This window comes from Gymnoscopelus microlampas (genome assembly GCF_963454915.1).
Source record: "Gymnoscopelus microlampas genome assembly, chromosome: 5".
NCBI lineage: Eukaryota > Metazoa > Chordata > Actinopteri > Myctophiformes > Myctophidae > Gymnoscopelus > Gymnoscopelus microlampas.
Genome location: NC_139942.1, coordinates 39,487,367 through 39,503,670, shown reverse-complemented (window position 1 = coordinate 39,503,670; position 16,304 = coordinate 39,487,367). Strand labels below are relative to the sequence as shown.

Sequence of the window (16,304 nt, the reverse complement as noted above, 5' to 3'; positions counted from 1 at the left end):
GGTATTCAAGCGATTCTGGCCTGTTCTTGTGTGCGCAAACGTAAGATAATTTAAGGTTCATAAATCAAAGTTCTGTAAGACAAATTCTATGTTTTAAAGTGACCGTACTCAACTTTCCTTGTCTTAAGTATTTTATATGACTCGGGCATAAGTAGGCTATACCGTGGGAAATCATATTAAGATTAAGTTTAATCATAAATCCAATACGTTTATATATTTATGAATGAGGCCCCAGTAGTTATATTCAGAGCTACAGTGTCCCTGTGAGGAAAGTAACAACTGATTAACAAACTCTTCAACTTTAATTGGTTTTGGAGATCAATGTAACTTGATAAAACTTCTCATCTCTTATTTGTCATTTTCTTGTGCAAAGAGCCCTGAGGCGAATATAATATTATTATTTCTAAACCCGCAAGCAAAACTTCTGTGCCTCACTGAATAGAACAGAAGGAGATGATTAGATTATGTTGGAGTAAATGTTCTCCAAAACTGCAGCATCAATATGAAAACACCAGTGTATAATATTATCATATTTTCCTTTAATTTAATCATAGCAATGTCTTATATTCAAAAGGAAAGTTCATGACGCTGCCTTGGTCATGTCTTTAACAGAAAGTGTCCTTCTTAAGGCAGGCTTGCTATAAAGTGGTATCTCTGAGGTGGACGCAAGCAACCAGCTGAAATATGCAGATTTAATTTTTCCAAATATGTTTTGTCTCTGAGGAAAGGATAGGGCAGCTGCAAAATTATGCAATGGTTAGCTGAAAAACATCAGACATTGATACAGCGATAATCATCGTTGTATTATCATTTGGCATGCAGGTAATATTGTTGTCGGAGGGTTATACAGAACTTTAGAAGGCACAAGAGCAACAAAGTCATTCATGATAATGATGAGACTGGTGTGTTGCCTTGCATCTTCGTTAATTTGTGTTTGTTTGTTGATTAGTTTGTTTGCCTGAGGTACGACACAAAGCGATCCAGAAAATAATGGTTTTGAAATTCAGGAACAACTCTACAGTATCTACTGTACAGCTTTCTGTCAGCTCAAAAATGTAAAAAAGGCAAGAGAGAAATCTAAGCCTTTAAACATTTAGATGTAACAGCTTTTGTTAATAAAGACCAGATGTTCATAGTGACCAAAGTTAAGCACTTGTACAGAATGAACACTTATGGTATATCCTGCCTGAACACTGTTTTTTAACTTGAAAAAAAGTTAAATTTGACAAAACAGGACGATTTGAGGAAAAACACATATCTTGATCTTCTAACCACTAACACAACGTGAGTTTTGTTTGAAATGCAGGGTCCTTTCTCTGGATCTGACATTTGTTCCATCACATTGTAGCCACTATAGAGGCATTGGGGAATAACTATTGCTATGTTTAAGTTCTCCTCCTAGCACAGGGGTCTGTTGCATTTTCATCCTCCTAGCACAGGAGTCTGTTGCATTTTCATCCTCCTAGCACAGGGGTCTGTTGCATTTTCATCCTCCTAGCACAGGGGTCTGTTGCATTTTCATCCTCCTAGCACAGGGGTCTGTTGTGTTTTTAGACTCCTAGCACAGGGGTCTGATGCGTTTTCATCCTCCTAGCACAGTCTGTTGTGTTTCAATCCTTACCTCTTCCTGTTCTAGCCCTCTGGCCAAGAAGAGCACACTGTAACAAGTTGGTAAACTGTTGGGGAACAGTCCACACAAAAGCTAATTCTGGCATTATCTTACACTGCAATTCCTTTCTACTCCGTTGAATGTGATAATAACCACTGCAGAGCTTTCGACTTTAGCTCAGGAATGAATCCAACTTAGAACAAATGCTGCATATTAAAGCTCTACGCTGAAGTGTCAGGAGTCGAGCTGAATTAAAGAGGTCATAGGGGGTGCAATGTCGATATTCAGCACAATAGTTTTTATCTTCAGGGACTTTTCTATTTACATACCGTATCTTCTGACTGGTATTAAATACAAATGAACCACACGCCTAGAGGAAAAGTGGGAAATTGATCAAATAACTAAAAAAACAACGTCTGGCGGCAGTCAAAGCTATGCCAGTTTGATTGAGTTATACAGTGAGATTAATGTTTCCTTCAAAGTTGGCCCCACACATAGTTGCACACGTCGCATTGTGTGCTTGTGTACATCTGCTATTTCCGGGGCGCGACACCCGGCGCAGAACCAAGTAAAAATCAGTGATAAACTGCAGAAGTGTTGAAATGTTCAGGTTGTTGGATAGAATGCCTTGATTTTAGAGAATCAGAAGTGTTAGAGAATCATTTTTAGAGAAGTATAACATCAGTTATACAGCCATTACTGACAGGCTCGCATTCAATCAATAGATGTCTCATAGTGAAAGTGCATCGTGCAGGTAGCATTTTCCTTCCTAAGTGTTTCTCCTATACAGGCCTGTGAGAAAAAGCAGTGTTTAGTCATGCAAACCACCTCCTTCAATGTCATGTTGGACATATACTGTATAATGTTCCTTCTAGTCGCTTTTTAGATATAACTCACGACTGGAATCCAACAGACAAAAATGAAAATTGTACCACTTTAACCATATTTTATACTTGGCTATTCAATAAAAGCAGATCTACAAGCTCATTGCGCGTCACTTCGTGCCACGCTATGAGCTTGTAGATCTGCTATTATTTTTTAAAGCAAACATTTTTAACACACATCTTTGCTTCTGGGGGTCCCTGGACGAAAATATCGAGATGGAAGTCCGCAGCCAGATTTAAATAATTTTGGGGGTCCTTGACATTCAACAGTTTGAGCAGCACTGATAAAGCAACATAGGTTTTTCAGAAAACTGACATTTGCAGAATTGGCCTGAGGTCTTAATGGGTTAAACACCTGCTCAGCGCTCACCTGTTTGTTCATGAAGATGTAGATGATGGGGTTGATCACGGTGCTGGTCTTGGCCAGGATGGAGGGCACGATGCTGGCCTCGGGGGTGATGAGGCCCGGGGGCCCGAAGGTGGCCAGCAGGGCCATGATGCCGTAGGGCATCCAGCACATCAGGTAGCATGCCACCATCACCACCACCATGCAGAGGACTCGCTGCTCTCGCTTTCGGCTTATGGCCCGGTTGATCCCACTCACCTGGAGAGAGAGAGAGGGGGGGAGAGGGAGAGAGAGAGAGAGAGAGAGAGAAATGATTATATGTTGATTTGACTTGGATTCTTCTAACTTCAGTGGTTCTCAACCTGTGGGTCGGGTCCCTACATGATTTTTGGGAGGTCCCCAGATGACAGTAAAGTGATAATTAAAGGACTTTTAAAGGGATAGTTCACCCCCAAAATGACTTATTTGACTATCGATTAGTCACCCCATGGATACTTGAATTAATGGATACTTTTTTTGTGTTTTGTCGCATTCTTAAGCCAATCATTTCATGACCGGCAGCGATTCCGTTAGGAGACACAAAGAGTCTCCTTTGTGTCTCCTACCGGAACCGCTGTCTACCGGTCCGCTGGTCATCAAATTATTAGCTTAGGAATGCAACAAAACACAAAATAAATCCTTTAAATCAAGTCTCCATGGGGTGAATCATATGAGCTTGTAGATGTAGGCTTTTTTCCCCGCTATTTGTTGTACAAGAACGCGTGGTGCAACTGACACCCACATGTGGGGGGTGTCAGTTTTTGTGTCAGATGTAAGAAGGGGGGGGGGGGGGGGGGGGGTATTGGGAACCACTGCCGTACATGTTCTCTCCAGCTGCTGACATCAGTGGAACCGTCGACGTGTGGACATGTGTCACTCTGTGGAACGCTAGCTTTTAATAGTAATTGGAGACCCATTGCTGTTGCATCCTCTGTACATGTTTTATGACTCTGTCCGGCTTGCTCTCCGACGTATTAACAAGCTGCAAAATCATGAATCATAATCTAACTCTGAGATTAATGGACCCGTAAGTTAAATTAACTCTCAGGGTTTCGCGGTGCAGTGGCATAATGCTGATTTGCACCATCTAAAAACTCCCATTAGAGAAGTGTGTGCGTGGGTGTGTGCACGCGTGCGTGTGTGTCTGTGTGATTTGAAAGCGTAATAGAATGACTCCTCATGGCTAGACAAGGAGAAGAGGCCAGCGAAATGAAAAGAGGAGATGAAAGAAAAGGAAGGGGAGGTCATACGGAGATTGAAGAGAATATGACAGAGTGACTGAAAGGCAGACAGACGGGCGGTGGGCAAGAGACAAGACGGATAAAGGAGAGCGAAAACTCATCACCCTGACGCAAAAGAGAAGTCCTGACATTAAAATGACGCTGGAAATGAAAGGAAGTAAACAGAGCAGAATCACCCGTCGTCATAACCATCAGCCACGGAGAGGTGAGAGAGTGCACACCCGGCAGTCTCACACCTACTCGCATGTGGACGGCATTATGCTCTGTTTACTTAGTGGTTTGAGGCAAGATTACCGACTTCTGGATGTTTTGACAGTAAACGGCATTAGCAGACTGCGTCAGTGAGTTTCTCAGCAGGGTGGGTGGGGGGTTGGGGGGCTGACAAAATGTCTCTTCCCTTATATTGGCCTGATTTGTATTTTGTTGCGTGACGGTGATGCGCACCGATGTTCATTGGGCAACACCATCGTACGATGGAGTGAAAATGTATCATTAAACCAGGGCACATACGCAGCACTCAGTCATACTTAAATAAATACACATGGGGCCCGGTACTGCACCATGGGCCCTGTGTGCAGTGGCGGTGCTACAAGCCGTTTTTGTTTTTTCACTGCCTGGAGGATGGTGCCCCCCTGAAGTTGCTGCAGCACCTAAAGCCCTTCCAGTAAGCCCTCCCACTGTCTGTGTGCTGTAAGGCAAGGCAAGGCAAGGCAAGGCAAGGCAAGGCAAGGCAAGGCTAGCCTCGCGTAGCCAGACTATATCACTGCGTGGATATGAGTCTGGTGCTTCTATGAGGACGTTTTTTTCCCCCAAGGGGGCGGGATCAAAACAATGGCTCTGGACACAATTGGTTAGACCTACAACCAACTACCAATTACAGTCTCCCATATTTGAATACTGGGCCCTGATTGGTCACCCCAGACTTCGGGAGCAGGAAATGGATTCACAACGGAGCGGTGCCAGACCCAAATCGCGAGGGCAAATGGTCAATGTGCTTTACACAGAACATCAAGCAAAGGAAACACAATTATACGATGACGTTGGGATGCGTAAAACAAAGGAAGTAAAAAAATCAAGACGACAGATACAGTTACAGTGCAGAAGAGAAAGAAAAAGAAAAGTAGCTTGATCAAAAGGAAATAAGAGCTAGTGGCAGTAGACCTGCAGTTTTCTGGGACTTTGTTCCAGATAGTGGTGCATAAAAAATAAATGCTGCTTCCCCACGTTTAGTTCTGGTTTTAGACACACACACACACACACACACACACACACACACACACACACACACACACACACACACACACACACACACACACACACACACACACACACACACACACACACACACACACACACACACACACACACACACACACAGCATGCAACCCACACATAGATAGATACAGGTTGATACCAGAAGCAAGCTGCTTGGATTTCACTGCAGCTCCGTCTCCTTGTAGGTCACATGACTTGAGCTGTCACTCCTCTCTCTCCACACGGTGACAGACACAAAAATATATTCCAAAATCATATTTATATATACTGTACATACTGCAGCAGCGCTACTTTTATACGCCTTTACTCAGATGCTGTGCAGTGTGACCGTATCCATACATATATATATATATACTGTATGCCCACGTACACACTGTAAAGCCTGGCACACGCGCGCGCGCACACACACACACACAGCCAGAGAGGAATAATAACATAACTAAAACATTAAGAGAGGGAAAACTTCCCAAGGTCAGCTGTCAATCATCTCTCTGCTCTCTCTCTCTCTCTCTCTCTCTCTCCCCCCCCCCCCCCCCCCCCCCCCCTCACTCCCTCAGTCACAGAGACGTGCTCAGTGTGAGCACTGGCATATTCAAACATGGCATGCTTTCTGTAGATACAGTATGTGTCCATGTGAGTTCTGAGGGTCTAGGAAATCTGATATGATTTTCTCCTTCCCTTCCCAAAGGCTAGCATGTATTATTCAGTTCACAGCAGGGTAACACGGCAGTGGACTGACATGTTTCCCGACATTTTGAGGCCATTTCGTCACTGACACTATATATATGCAACGTGGGGTGTTTCCAAAATTTTACAGTGGTGGGAGTAGTACTCATACTTGTTTATACTAGTGTAAAGTGTGGAAATTCTCAAGTAAAGTAAAAAATACCATTTATTTATTTACTTAAGTTATTGAGTACATGTACTTATACTGTGGTTACTTTCCACCACTGCATTTTATTTTTACATGAATTCAGCGCTCCATGCCACTGCATGGTAGCGTTGACCCGATTTTTGATTGATTGACTGATCAAGCGATGCTACTGGATGAGAGCTCGGTCTGATTCTCAGTCATTTAACCTTAAAGTCAGTCTTTTTCCCTGCTGGATGTCGGAGGACTGTCAAAAGTGACTTAACCACTAAAAAATATATATATATATTCAAAAGCTTTTCAAAATCAAACATCTAACTTTTTCTGAAAAACAAAACAAAAAACACAACTTTATCTTTTGGGACTCAAGCTGACTTACTGACAATTTTCCCTTAGTTATTCCCTTATGCTCAGTGGCATAGCGGAGGGGTAGCAAGCGACGCACCGCGGGGGGGGGGGCCCATTTACCGCACCGTACCCAGCATACAGTGCGATATGCTGGGTATACCACACCGTATGCGGCAGCCCCCCCCCGTCCTTGCGTTGGGGCCCCGCAATTTTTCGCTACGCCACTTCTTATGCTATCTATAATGTATTTCCTTAACTGGGCAGAATGACACCTACACCCTATGGGTGTAGTCACAAAGTCACACTACTGAGCAGAAATAGAACATCGTTATTTTTGAATATTGGGCTCTTTTTAGTGGGAATTTCTATAGTGACTAGCAAAGTTTCCTCAGAAACAGAGGTGAGAGTTCCAAGTGAGTAAATTACATAAAATAAGGACATTTCACAATATTGGTTGAGTCGTCTTCAGATGGTGTTATTACAGTACATCAGTCAGTGGTGAAGAAGAAAGTCATATTGTTTTGTAAGTAAAAAGCTAGCTCTGTTGTGACCAGCTATCTTCACTTTCCCTGACCTTTTGTAAAGCCTTTTTTTCTCCCCTTTATCGTGCCTGATTTGCCTAGTGTGTAAAGAGGCCAATTCGCACCTGGCCCCCCCCCCCCCCCCACTTTGTCCATGACAACAATGCTTGGACAATTCATTGATGTTCTACTGAAGTAGCAGGGTCTCTGAAACTTTGGAATGCCACATCTGTATGTTTTGTATTAATCTAAACCTGCAAAGTGACTAAAGCTGTCAAATAATTGTAGCAGGGTAAAAAGTAAAATATTTGCCTCTGAGATGTTGGGGAGCAGAAGTATAAAGTAACGGAAATAGCAAAGTAAAGTATAAGTATCTCAACATTTCACTCAAGTACAGTACTTGAGCAAATGCCCTTCACTGTACACTTCACAAGTACATCACTGACATCAGTCTCGCATGAAATAATAAGTGGAATTTATATGTAACCTGTAAAAGAAAATACAAGATACGTCAATGTGCCTCAAGCAGGCATTTAGAGTTTTGTGCTGACAGCATGAAGAGGTTCATTACTACTTTGTGACCCTACAGGTCATCCATCATCTACGCTCTGCAGTTCACAGCTCGGCTTCCCCCGACAACCTGTGACTCCATCAGCCCTGGGAAAATTGACAGCTAATGGATTCAATCTGAGCGCCGATTGGATACATGATGGCTGGCCTCACACTCAAGTGGAGGAAACGGAAAATAAGTGTTCAATGATTGCAATCAAAGGGTGGGAGAGAGGAGCATGTCTACCCACTGCTCTTAAGCTAAATCCATTCATTCTAAGTAGCTATCGTCAACACCTTTACCCTTCTGACTCGGATCTGTGTCGTCTGTGCTCCAACACAAATCTCTGCAGAGAAGATATATTGTTGTAATTAATTTAGAGTAGCCAATTACTTTTCCCCTTTGCTCCCCATTTAGTCGTCGTGCCAATTCCCAGATTCCCCACATGCTTGTGTGTGTATACATGCTTTAGGCTGCTGTAGGCGTTGCTGGGGCAGCGTCAAAGACCACCCTCCCTCCCCGCCTGGCTTTCACAAACGCGGCCAATTACGCTCCAATTAAGCAAGAGGCACCATGGAGGATTCAAACCCGCAGTCTTCGCGATGATCTACAGGAAATGTACCCCTGCGCCAGTGTTGCCATGTCGCGCTTATAATGGTAAATTGTAAATGGTGCATTTATACAGTGCTTTTATCCAAAGCGCTTTACATAGATTGTGCATTACATTCACTCATTCACACACCTTCATACAGCGATGGCAGAGGAAACCATGCAAGGCACCAACCTGCTCATCGGGAGCAAATAGGGGTTCAGTGTCTTGCTCAAGGACACTTCAACACTAACTCTGGGGGAGCCCGGGATCGAACTGGGAACCTTGCGGTTCCCCTGAGCCACTGCGACTTTGGGCTTGTTTTTCTGTAAAGTCGCTTGTAAATATTGGTACAGTTGCGGGTTGCGTTTTTTTTGGGCTTGTTTCTAAAGTGCAGTTATTTGGGCTTGCTTCCTAAATGTTGTTTAAACCAGTGGTTCTCAAACATTTTCATGTCAAGGACCCCCAATATAATATGTAACTGTCTGCGTATCCCCATCTGAAAATATTTTGTGCCAGGAACCCCCGTACCAGGGGTTAAAACGTTGTTCACTTTTCCCCCAAGATTTTTCTGGAAAATGGCAGATCTACAAGCTCACAACGCGCTGTGAGCTCGTAGATCGGCTATTTTCAAATAGCCAATGTATATAGGTTTAAAGTGCTCATGTAGCCTAGTCGCTTCTTTTGGTCTTGTTTTCATAGACCTGGTTGCTTATTTCTCTCGCAAAATCTGCCAACAGCGCCCTGCGCCACCAGAGCACCCTAGTTATTTCCAATGTTGCATCAGCATTAACCACTTAAGCCCTATTTTACAGTAGATGTTGCCTAGAGTGGCATGCCCCAAAATAGGGACGCCAGGTTGAAAGTAGTTAAAAATAACATTATGGTGCAGCACTGAAGAGGCTCACTAACAAACAAAGGAAACCATGCCCCCTTTGTTTCAATTTTAGATATCATGGCAGTGTGATATACAGTACATATAGAAGATGACGGAACTGCAGGAATGATGCTCTGACAGTTTGTACGCTGAGTAAAAGAGGGTGGGTTTGAATGATTGATTGAATACTTTCTTAGTCAGAAATGTAAACACCACAAGGTACAGTCAGACATTCAGGCTAAAAGGATAACATGAAAAAGTCCTGGGGACTTGTTTCCATTGTGGTCCTATGTAATCATCATTAGCATAGAAATAACACAATGATACATTTCAACAACAAATACAAAACACTACATGTACAAAGGAGAAAAAGGGGGAAATGCTGGCAATGTCGACACCTCCTTTCAGTGGGAAAAATGTGTTTTAGTTAAGAGAAGATACATCTTCACAGCCTCCTCTGGCTCAATGTAATATCCTCCTGTTGACAGCAGAACCATTGTCTGCGGTACAATCGTGGCAGGCCGTCATACTCAATTACATTTACAAACATCAGCCGACATGAAGTCTTGGACAGTGATGTTAAAAATAGCTTTAAAAAAACGTTAGATCACAAGTCGAATGAAAGTGTTCCAACTGTGTCCAACAACAAACTGCATCAGTGGGGGATTCATTCATTTTTATAACATGAGGGGCATCTGTTTGCAATGTAAGTGTATTATTGTGTGTCCTCACATACTGTATAAGGCTGATATAAAGGAATTAGCTACATACGTTTACTTTTGATGTGTGTGTGTGTGTGTGTGTGTGTGTGTGTGTGTGTGTGTGTGTGTGTGTGTGTGTGTGTGTGTGTGTGTGTGTGTGTGTGTGTGTGTGTGTGTGTGTGTGTGTGTGTGTGTGTGTGTGTGTGTGTGTGTGTGTGTGTGCGCGCGCTCTGTGTGTGTGTGTGTGTGTGTGTGTGTGTGTGTGTGTGTGTGTGTGTGTGTGTGTGTGTGTGTGTGTGTGTGTGCGTGTGCGCGTGCGTGCGTGCTTTCTGTGATTCTATGATGCAGTCGAGCAGGTCTATGGTCCACAACACTCTTCACCTTTCCTGAATGCAGATAGATGGCCCAACACTACTCACAGAGAATGGCAAAGTACTTGCCATGTGAGTTGAGCACTTCAGTGCAATCCTCAACCAGCCATGCATCAAGCATAAATTATGAGGCAGTTACAAAACTTACTTCAAGGCAAGTTGAAGTAAACCCTTGCTGTTCGAACTTCCAAAGGGGAAACCAGGAAAGCCAGAGCATCTGGGTATAGCACAGGTGCAAATTACTCGCCCGCCACTGTCGCGACTGCGGTTCGATTTCTACACAGTGCCTCTGGCTTGGGTGCGGGCACTCCATCATACCCAATTAACAATGTTCCCGGGTGGGAATCTGTCAGGGGCTTGTGTAGCATTTTCCTCCATACGCATTACGCTCTCCCAGTGAAACTCTTCACTATCAGGTGAAAAGGAGCAGCTGGACGACTCCTTGTCTACTCCATTCCAAGAACAACAAGTGGGGGTTAGCAGCAACAGGAACTGAATTGCAGTTCATTGTTCAAGGGGAATTAGCATAATGTCTAAATGTGGGAGGAAAATAACATATGGTTTAATAATATATGGTTTAAGAAGACCTGGCAGGCCTGCAAATACCACAGAGGCATGTGTCTATCAATTGCTGGCAAAATATTGGCGAGAATCCCTCTGAGCAGTCTTAATTGTCCACCTAGACGTGGGTCTGCTGCCTGAATGTCAGTTTTGTTTCAGAAAAGACCACAGAACCATTAACATGCTATTTACTGGCCGGCAGCTGCAGGGGAAATGCCAAAAACAAGTTGCTGATCTTTATATCGTTGCTGTCGGGCAGAAACCTCCATATTTCTCCATATTTTTAGTAAATGAATGCCCTACTTCATCATACTACAACAAGCTCACAATGGTGTCATGCGTTGTGAGCTTGTGGATCTTTGAAACTTTTGAAAGTGAAGTCTGAATGTGGGTTTTATAAATATTGAACCAATGAAAAGTGAACAAGAGCTTGCAACTAAATGATTACATTAAATCCCTTGGAACACAACACGTTTACTTACCTTGAATAGCAGGCCTATTCTGTCTGATGATGAAGTTAACATGAGGCTTGTCAAGGCCAGCTGCAGGCTCTGGACCTCTACCTGACTCGGTATGGGAAAGGACTGGCATCAAGCTGGAGACAAAACTGGCAAGCAGGCTGTACAACTCTTCTGTTATGGGTGTGAAGCCAGGACAATGTACCAGAACCATGCCAGAGAGTTGAACCGTATCCACCTGAGCTGTCTGAGGAAACTGCAGAGGATCAAGTGATCGGACAGAAGCCCTCAGCATGGCCAATATTCCCTTCCTGCTTGTGAAGGCACAGCTCAGATGAACTGGCCATGTGCCCAGAATGCCCTGCAGAAGACCGCCAAAACAAGTTTTCTTTCCGGAAAAGTGGTACAAGGGTACCCTGAAAGCCTCCTTGAAGTGCTTTGGAAGTGACTTGAAAAAGCTGGAAACCCCTACTGTAGCTCAGGGCCGAGCTGCCTGGAGAAGAACGGTCGAGGATGGTTTCGTAGGATGGTGCACCTGTGAAAGCAGGTGCTGTGTTAACGAGACAGCGGCATACTGTAAATCTACCAAGGAAGGACTTGTGGTGTGGCCTGTGTACCCCAGAGCTCTACAGCCTCCCTGGCTTGTCCAGTGTGCCACGGAGAATCCTGGACTAAGACATGGGCTGTTCAGCCATCTGTGAACTCACAAAATCCCAGTGTAATGGGACGTGCCATGGTCATCATCGACTGATGGATAAAGAAGAACAACTGTGTGTGTGTGTGTGTGTGTGTGAGAGAGGGAGAGAGAGAGAGGGAGAGGGAGAGGGAGAGAGACCAGCTATATCAGTGTGTGCATTCCTGTGAGATTCTGCCTGTCAGCATGCATGTGTGTTTGCTCTCCTATTGCATCAGGATCTCCCTGTCCCTCTGGATGACACAGTATTGCCATTACCTGCTAACAGTCAGCGTGTGGCAGCCAGGTTGTTTCTGTCTGGGAATAGAACGTCTGTCTGGGGTCTTCAGCTATAGCACACTGACAACTGTTATGTGCCTTCCGGGCCGGTCCTTGTATTCATTATCACAGGATATCTCGTATAAGACCAGTATAATTGTGCCATGTGACGTATGTGGTTTGCTGAGCACAGAGTGTGGATGTAGGTTATTTCCTTGCTACTTTGGATTAGTGCACCAATATGTGAAATAAACAATAGCAAAGTTGATACTGAGAGATTATGATAAAGAAAGATCATACTCTGATCAATGAATATGCGCACCATGAATAGGCACGCGTGAGCACGCACACACACGCAGACGCACATGCACACACACACACAAACGAAAGCATACACAAACACATTATTGGCATTCCACAAGTGTGGAGAGGACGTTGCTTTCTTTTTAAGACCCTTTTAAATTTAGAAATCGGTAGGCGTACCTTATATATAATTGAAGTACTTTGCTGGGTGTTTTAATTGCGGTGTATATTTATGTATTGTCTTGTCTTGAATGTATGCATTGACCCGAGCAAAACGATGTTCCCTTGTGGATAATAAAGGACATCTAATCTATCTAGTTTGACTAGGATGAGGTATGATGTTTGTAATGCATATTGCACTGGTTCTCAAATTCTTTAATGTGAAGGGCCCCCATAACTCTGAGAGTGTACATAATGGAACCACCTGGACCCATAAGGTACGCTTTGGCTCCATCTGCACACTCTCGGAGTTACAGACCTGTTTAAGGGTCCATTTGGAACCCTTCAAGGAACACTGAGGGTCCTCGCGATCCCGCTTTGAGAACCAATGGCATATTGGTTGCACTCACAATGCCGCAGACAAGCCAAATTGGAAAACAAAAAAGCAATCAGAAAGGATTGTTAGGGATTTGGTGCTTTTGCTGCTCAACTCTACTCGACTCTAGCCGCTTTTGGTACCAAGTACTTTGTTTTCCTCTGCAGATGGATCAATGTAGTTGGTTTTCATAGCGACATCCAGCCCTCTGTGCAAGAGGGCACTAGAGAACAATGGTGGCTTTGTCTGGAAAGAAACGGACCCATCCAGCTCGATATATTGGATTAATTTCACATTTATAATGGATAGCTTAAAAAGTTTTTAAACAATAGTTGGGAGCTTCCATTCAGTGTACCGAGTTGACGGTTCGCTCTGACCTTAGGTAGTCTGCAGTGCTTTCACGTCTCCTTTTGGTATTGCATCAGCTCATTTGGAAACTTGACGGAGGTGATAGCAAAAAGTAATACCTGTTACTTTTTATTACTAGGCAGTGGCGGAAAAAAATACTAAAATGTTTTACTTAAGTAAAAGCATCAATACTGCAATGTAGAAGTACTCTGTCATAAGTAAATGTCCGAAATTCAAAATTTACTTGAGTGAAAGTGCAAAGGTATCGGTGTCAAAATGTACTTCAAGTACCAACATTAAAAGTACTAAAATGTTTTAAAAAAGAAGATCTACAAGCTCACAACGCGTCGCGATGCGACACGTTGTGAGCTTGTAGATCGGCTATTTTCAAATAGCCTAGGTATAAAATAGGGCTAAAGTGGTTAATGTTTGTTTTACAATGTAATCATTTATATCTGCTAAGTAACTAGTAACTCAAGTTTTCAAATAACTGTAGTGGAGTAAAAGTACAATATTTGCCTCTGAGATGTAGTGTAGTAAAGCAAATAGAGACAATTGGAAATGCTCCAGTGAAGTAGAAGTACCTCAAAATTGTACTTAAGTACAGTGCTTGAATAAATGTACTTAGTTATTTTACTCTACTGTTACTAGGTACTTGGTACTACATTTGCCCAATGGAAAACCCCCCAAAAAAGGCGAGTACAGAGTGGAGTTGAGCCAGTGCCCCGCAGTGGGAAAATGTCATATTGACCTAGCTTGGAATCCTTGCATACTTATCTCCATTGCCCTGTGGGGAGCTGGCCATAAAACGTAGTTTATGAGGACTGGGTAGACTGCGTAGACAACTAGGACATTGGGATTTGCTGTTTCTGTGTGGAGACAGTGCCTCTGAAACGAGACACTATAATGTATAATATACTGTGAAGGCATGGCGATTATGAGGAGCCTGTGTGAGGTTAACTGCTGTAGCATTACAATACTGTACATTAGGCTCACTCCTATATCTCAGTGATTCCTGTCTAATAAAAGCAACGAATACAAGCTTAGACTTATAGTGCACCTTAATATGTATTCACATGCAGATAAATACTGGAAATTATATCATTTACATAACGACATCAGAATCAGAATCAGAATCAGAATCAGGTTTATTGTCACATCACAGGTTTACAAGGTAAAAAAGTGGGTGAAATTCGTTTTTGTACAACACTCCCATCGCAACGTTAAATTCCGTAGAAAGAAGAGTGGGGAGAGAGAAAAAGAAGAGGGGTGGGGGGTTAAGTGGGAAGGAGATCAACAGAGAACAATAGAAGGCCAAAAACAAGTGATCTACCTATTTACAAAGTACCTGAGATAAGAGACATGAGCCATGTTTAAATATATATATATATATAATACAAAGGCAGCCCACTATTACCTAGATGAGATGAGCAAAAATCATCTTATAAATATTCACAGGAAGACTAATATGAAATTATATCCACTACATGTACTAAAGAATAATAAGAATGTAAGGTGTTTTTTGAGTTTTGTTTTAACCCATATAGACCTGAGGCCGATTCTAAAAACGCCTTCTGAAAAACTGATTTTAATTAAAAAAAATCAAAAAATATATATGTTGCTATATATATACAGCAACAGCTATGTTTGAAAGGTATAGCAACATATACTAGGTGTTCCAGGTTTAAATGGGTTAATATGTATATTGAGAAACAAACAACTTAAATTATCCTAAATGGATAATATAACATCTTTGGCAGGTTATCTTCACAGTTTCAAATTAGAATATCACAGCGCATCTGAGTGTTTTGCATAAACCTCAACACCTGCACTAAATGCCATCATCTGACAATATAACGTCTCTGCTAGTGGAGATGCTGTTGTCAATGTCACGGTTCAACAGCTCAACAGCTTCATAGAAATGTTTCAAAACCGGATATTAAGACATACAGTACTGTATACTATAGTTAGTGGACTGAAGCCTTTGATCCTCCTGATCATCGTATTGCAGCACGGTGTCGTCCAGGTCAGAGATTACAAGATTGGACTCCAGATTGGATTCTCTCGATCCTTCCTGTGCTAAAAAACTACTTTCTTTCATGGTCAGAGATGGTCCCCACTGTATTGCACATGTTAATCAGAATGCCTATTAGGGTCGGTGTGCAGGGGAGGAGAGAGGGCCCAATTTGAAATTCGATCCGAGGCGAGCAGGGAGGTACTGTTCGTGTGAGATAAGTCAGCCTCTGTGTGTTACGAGCACACGCCACATTGATCAGCACGTATATAGGGAGAGGTAAGAGACTGCCACAACATATTGACAACGTGCTGCGGCCCCAGACTGCACTGGATCGATTGGGCCACGTAAAGCTTCCTTCACGTGATCACCAGTGGTGTAAAAGTAACTAAGTACATTTACTCAAGTACTGCACTTAAGTGCAATTTTGAGTTTTTTTTTTTTTACTTTACTGGAGTATTTTCAATTTTCAGTTATTTTACTTACGTACTCCACTAAATCAGAGACAGAGATTGTCAGAGGCAAATATTGTACTTTCACTCCACTACAATTATTTGAAAACTTTACTTACTAGTTACTTTGTAGATTTTGAATATTGTTACAAAACATGCATTAACCACTTAAGCCCTATATACTTTTGAAAATAGCCGATCTGCAAGCTCACAATGCGTTGCGATGCATTGTGAGCTTGTAGATCTGCTATTTTCAAAGGATTTTATACATTTTACACATTTGAAACCTTGTGAAACGGGACATTCTGCATAATGAGTACTCTGTACTTTTGGTACTTTAAGTACATTTTGATACCAATACGGTTGTACTTTTACTCAAGTAAATTTCGTTACCGGACATTTACTTGCAACAGAGTATTTATGCATTGCAGTATTGATACTTTTATCTTTTAATTGCAT

General features: G+C 42.6%; 1 protein-coding gene across 1 annotated transcript in view; it reads right to left on the bottom strand.

The window, feature by feature from the left end:
* LOC311046051 (vertebrate ancient opsin-like) overlaps nucleotides 1-16,304 on the bottom strand; it is a gene marked incomplete at its 5' end in the record, with an annotated part of 77,777 nt that overhangs the window by 13,460 nt on the left and 48,013 nt on the right. Inside the window, one exon of the mRNA XM_084058154.1 lies at nucleotides 2,864-3,097. Coding sequence (XP_083914280.1) covers nucleotides 2,864-3,097 — 234 coding nt within the window. The remainder of the gene's footprint in view (nucleotides 1-2,863; nucleotides 3,098-16,304) is intronic.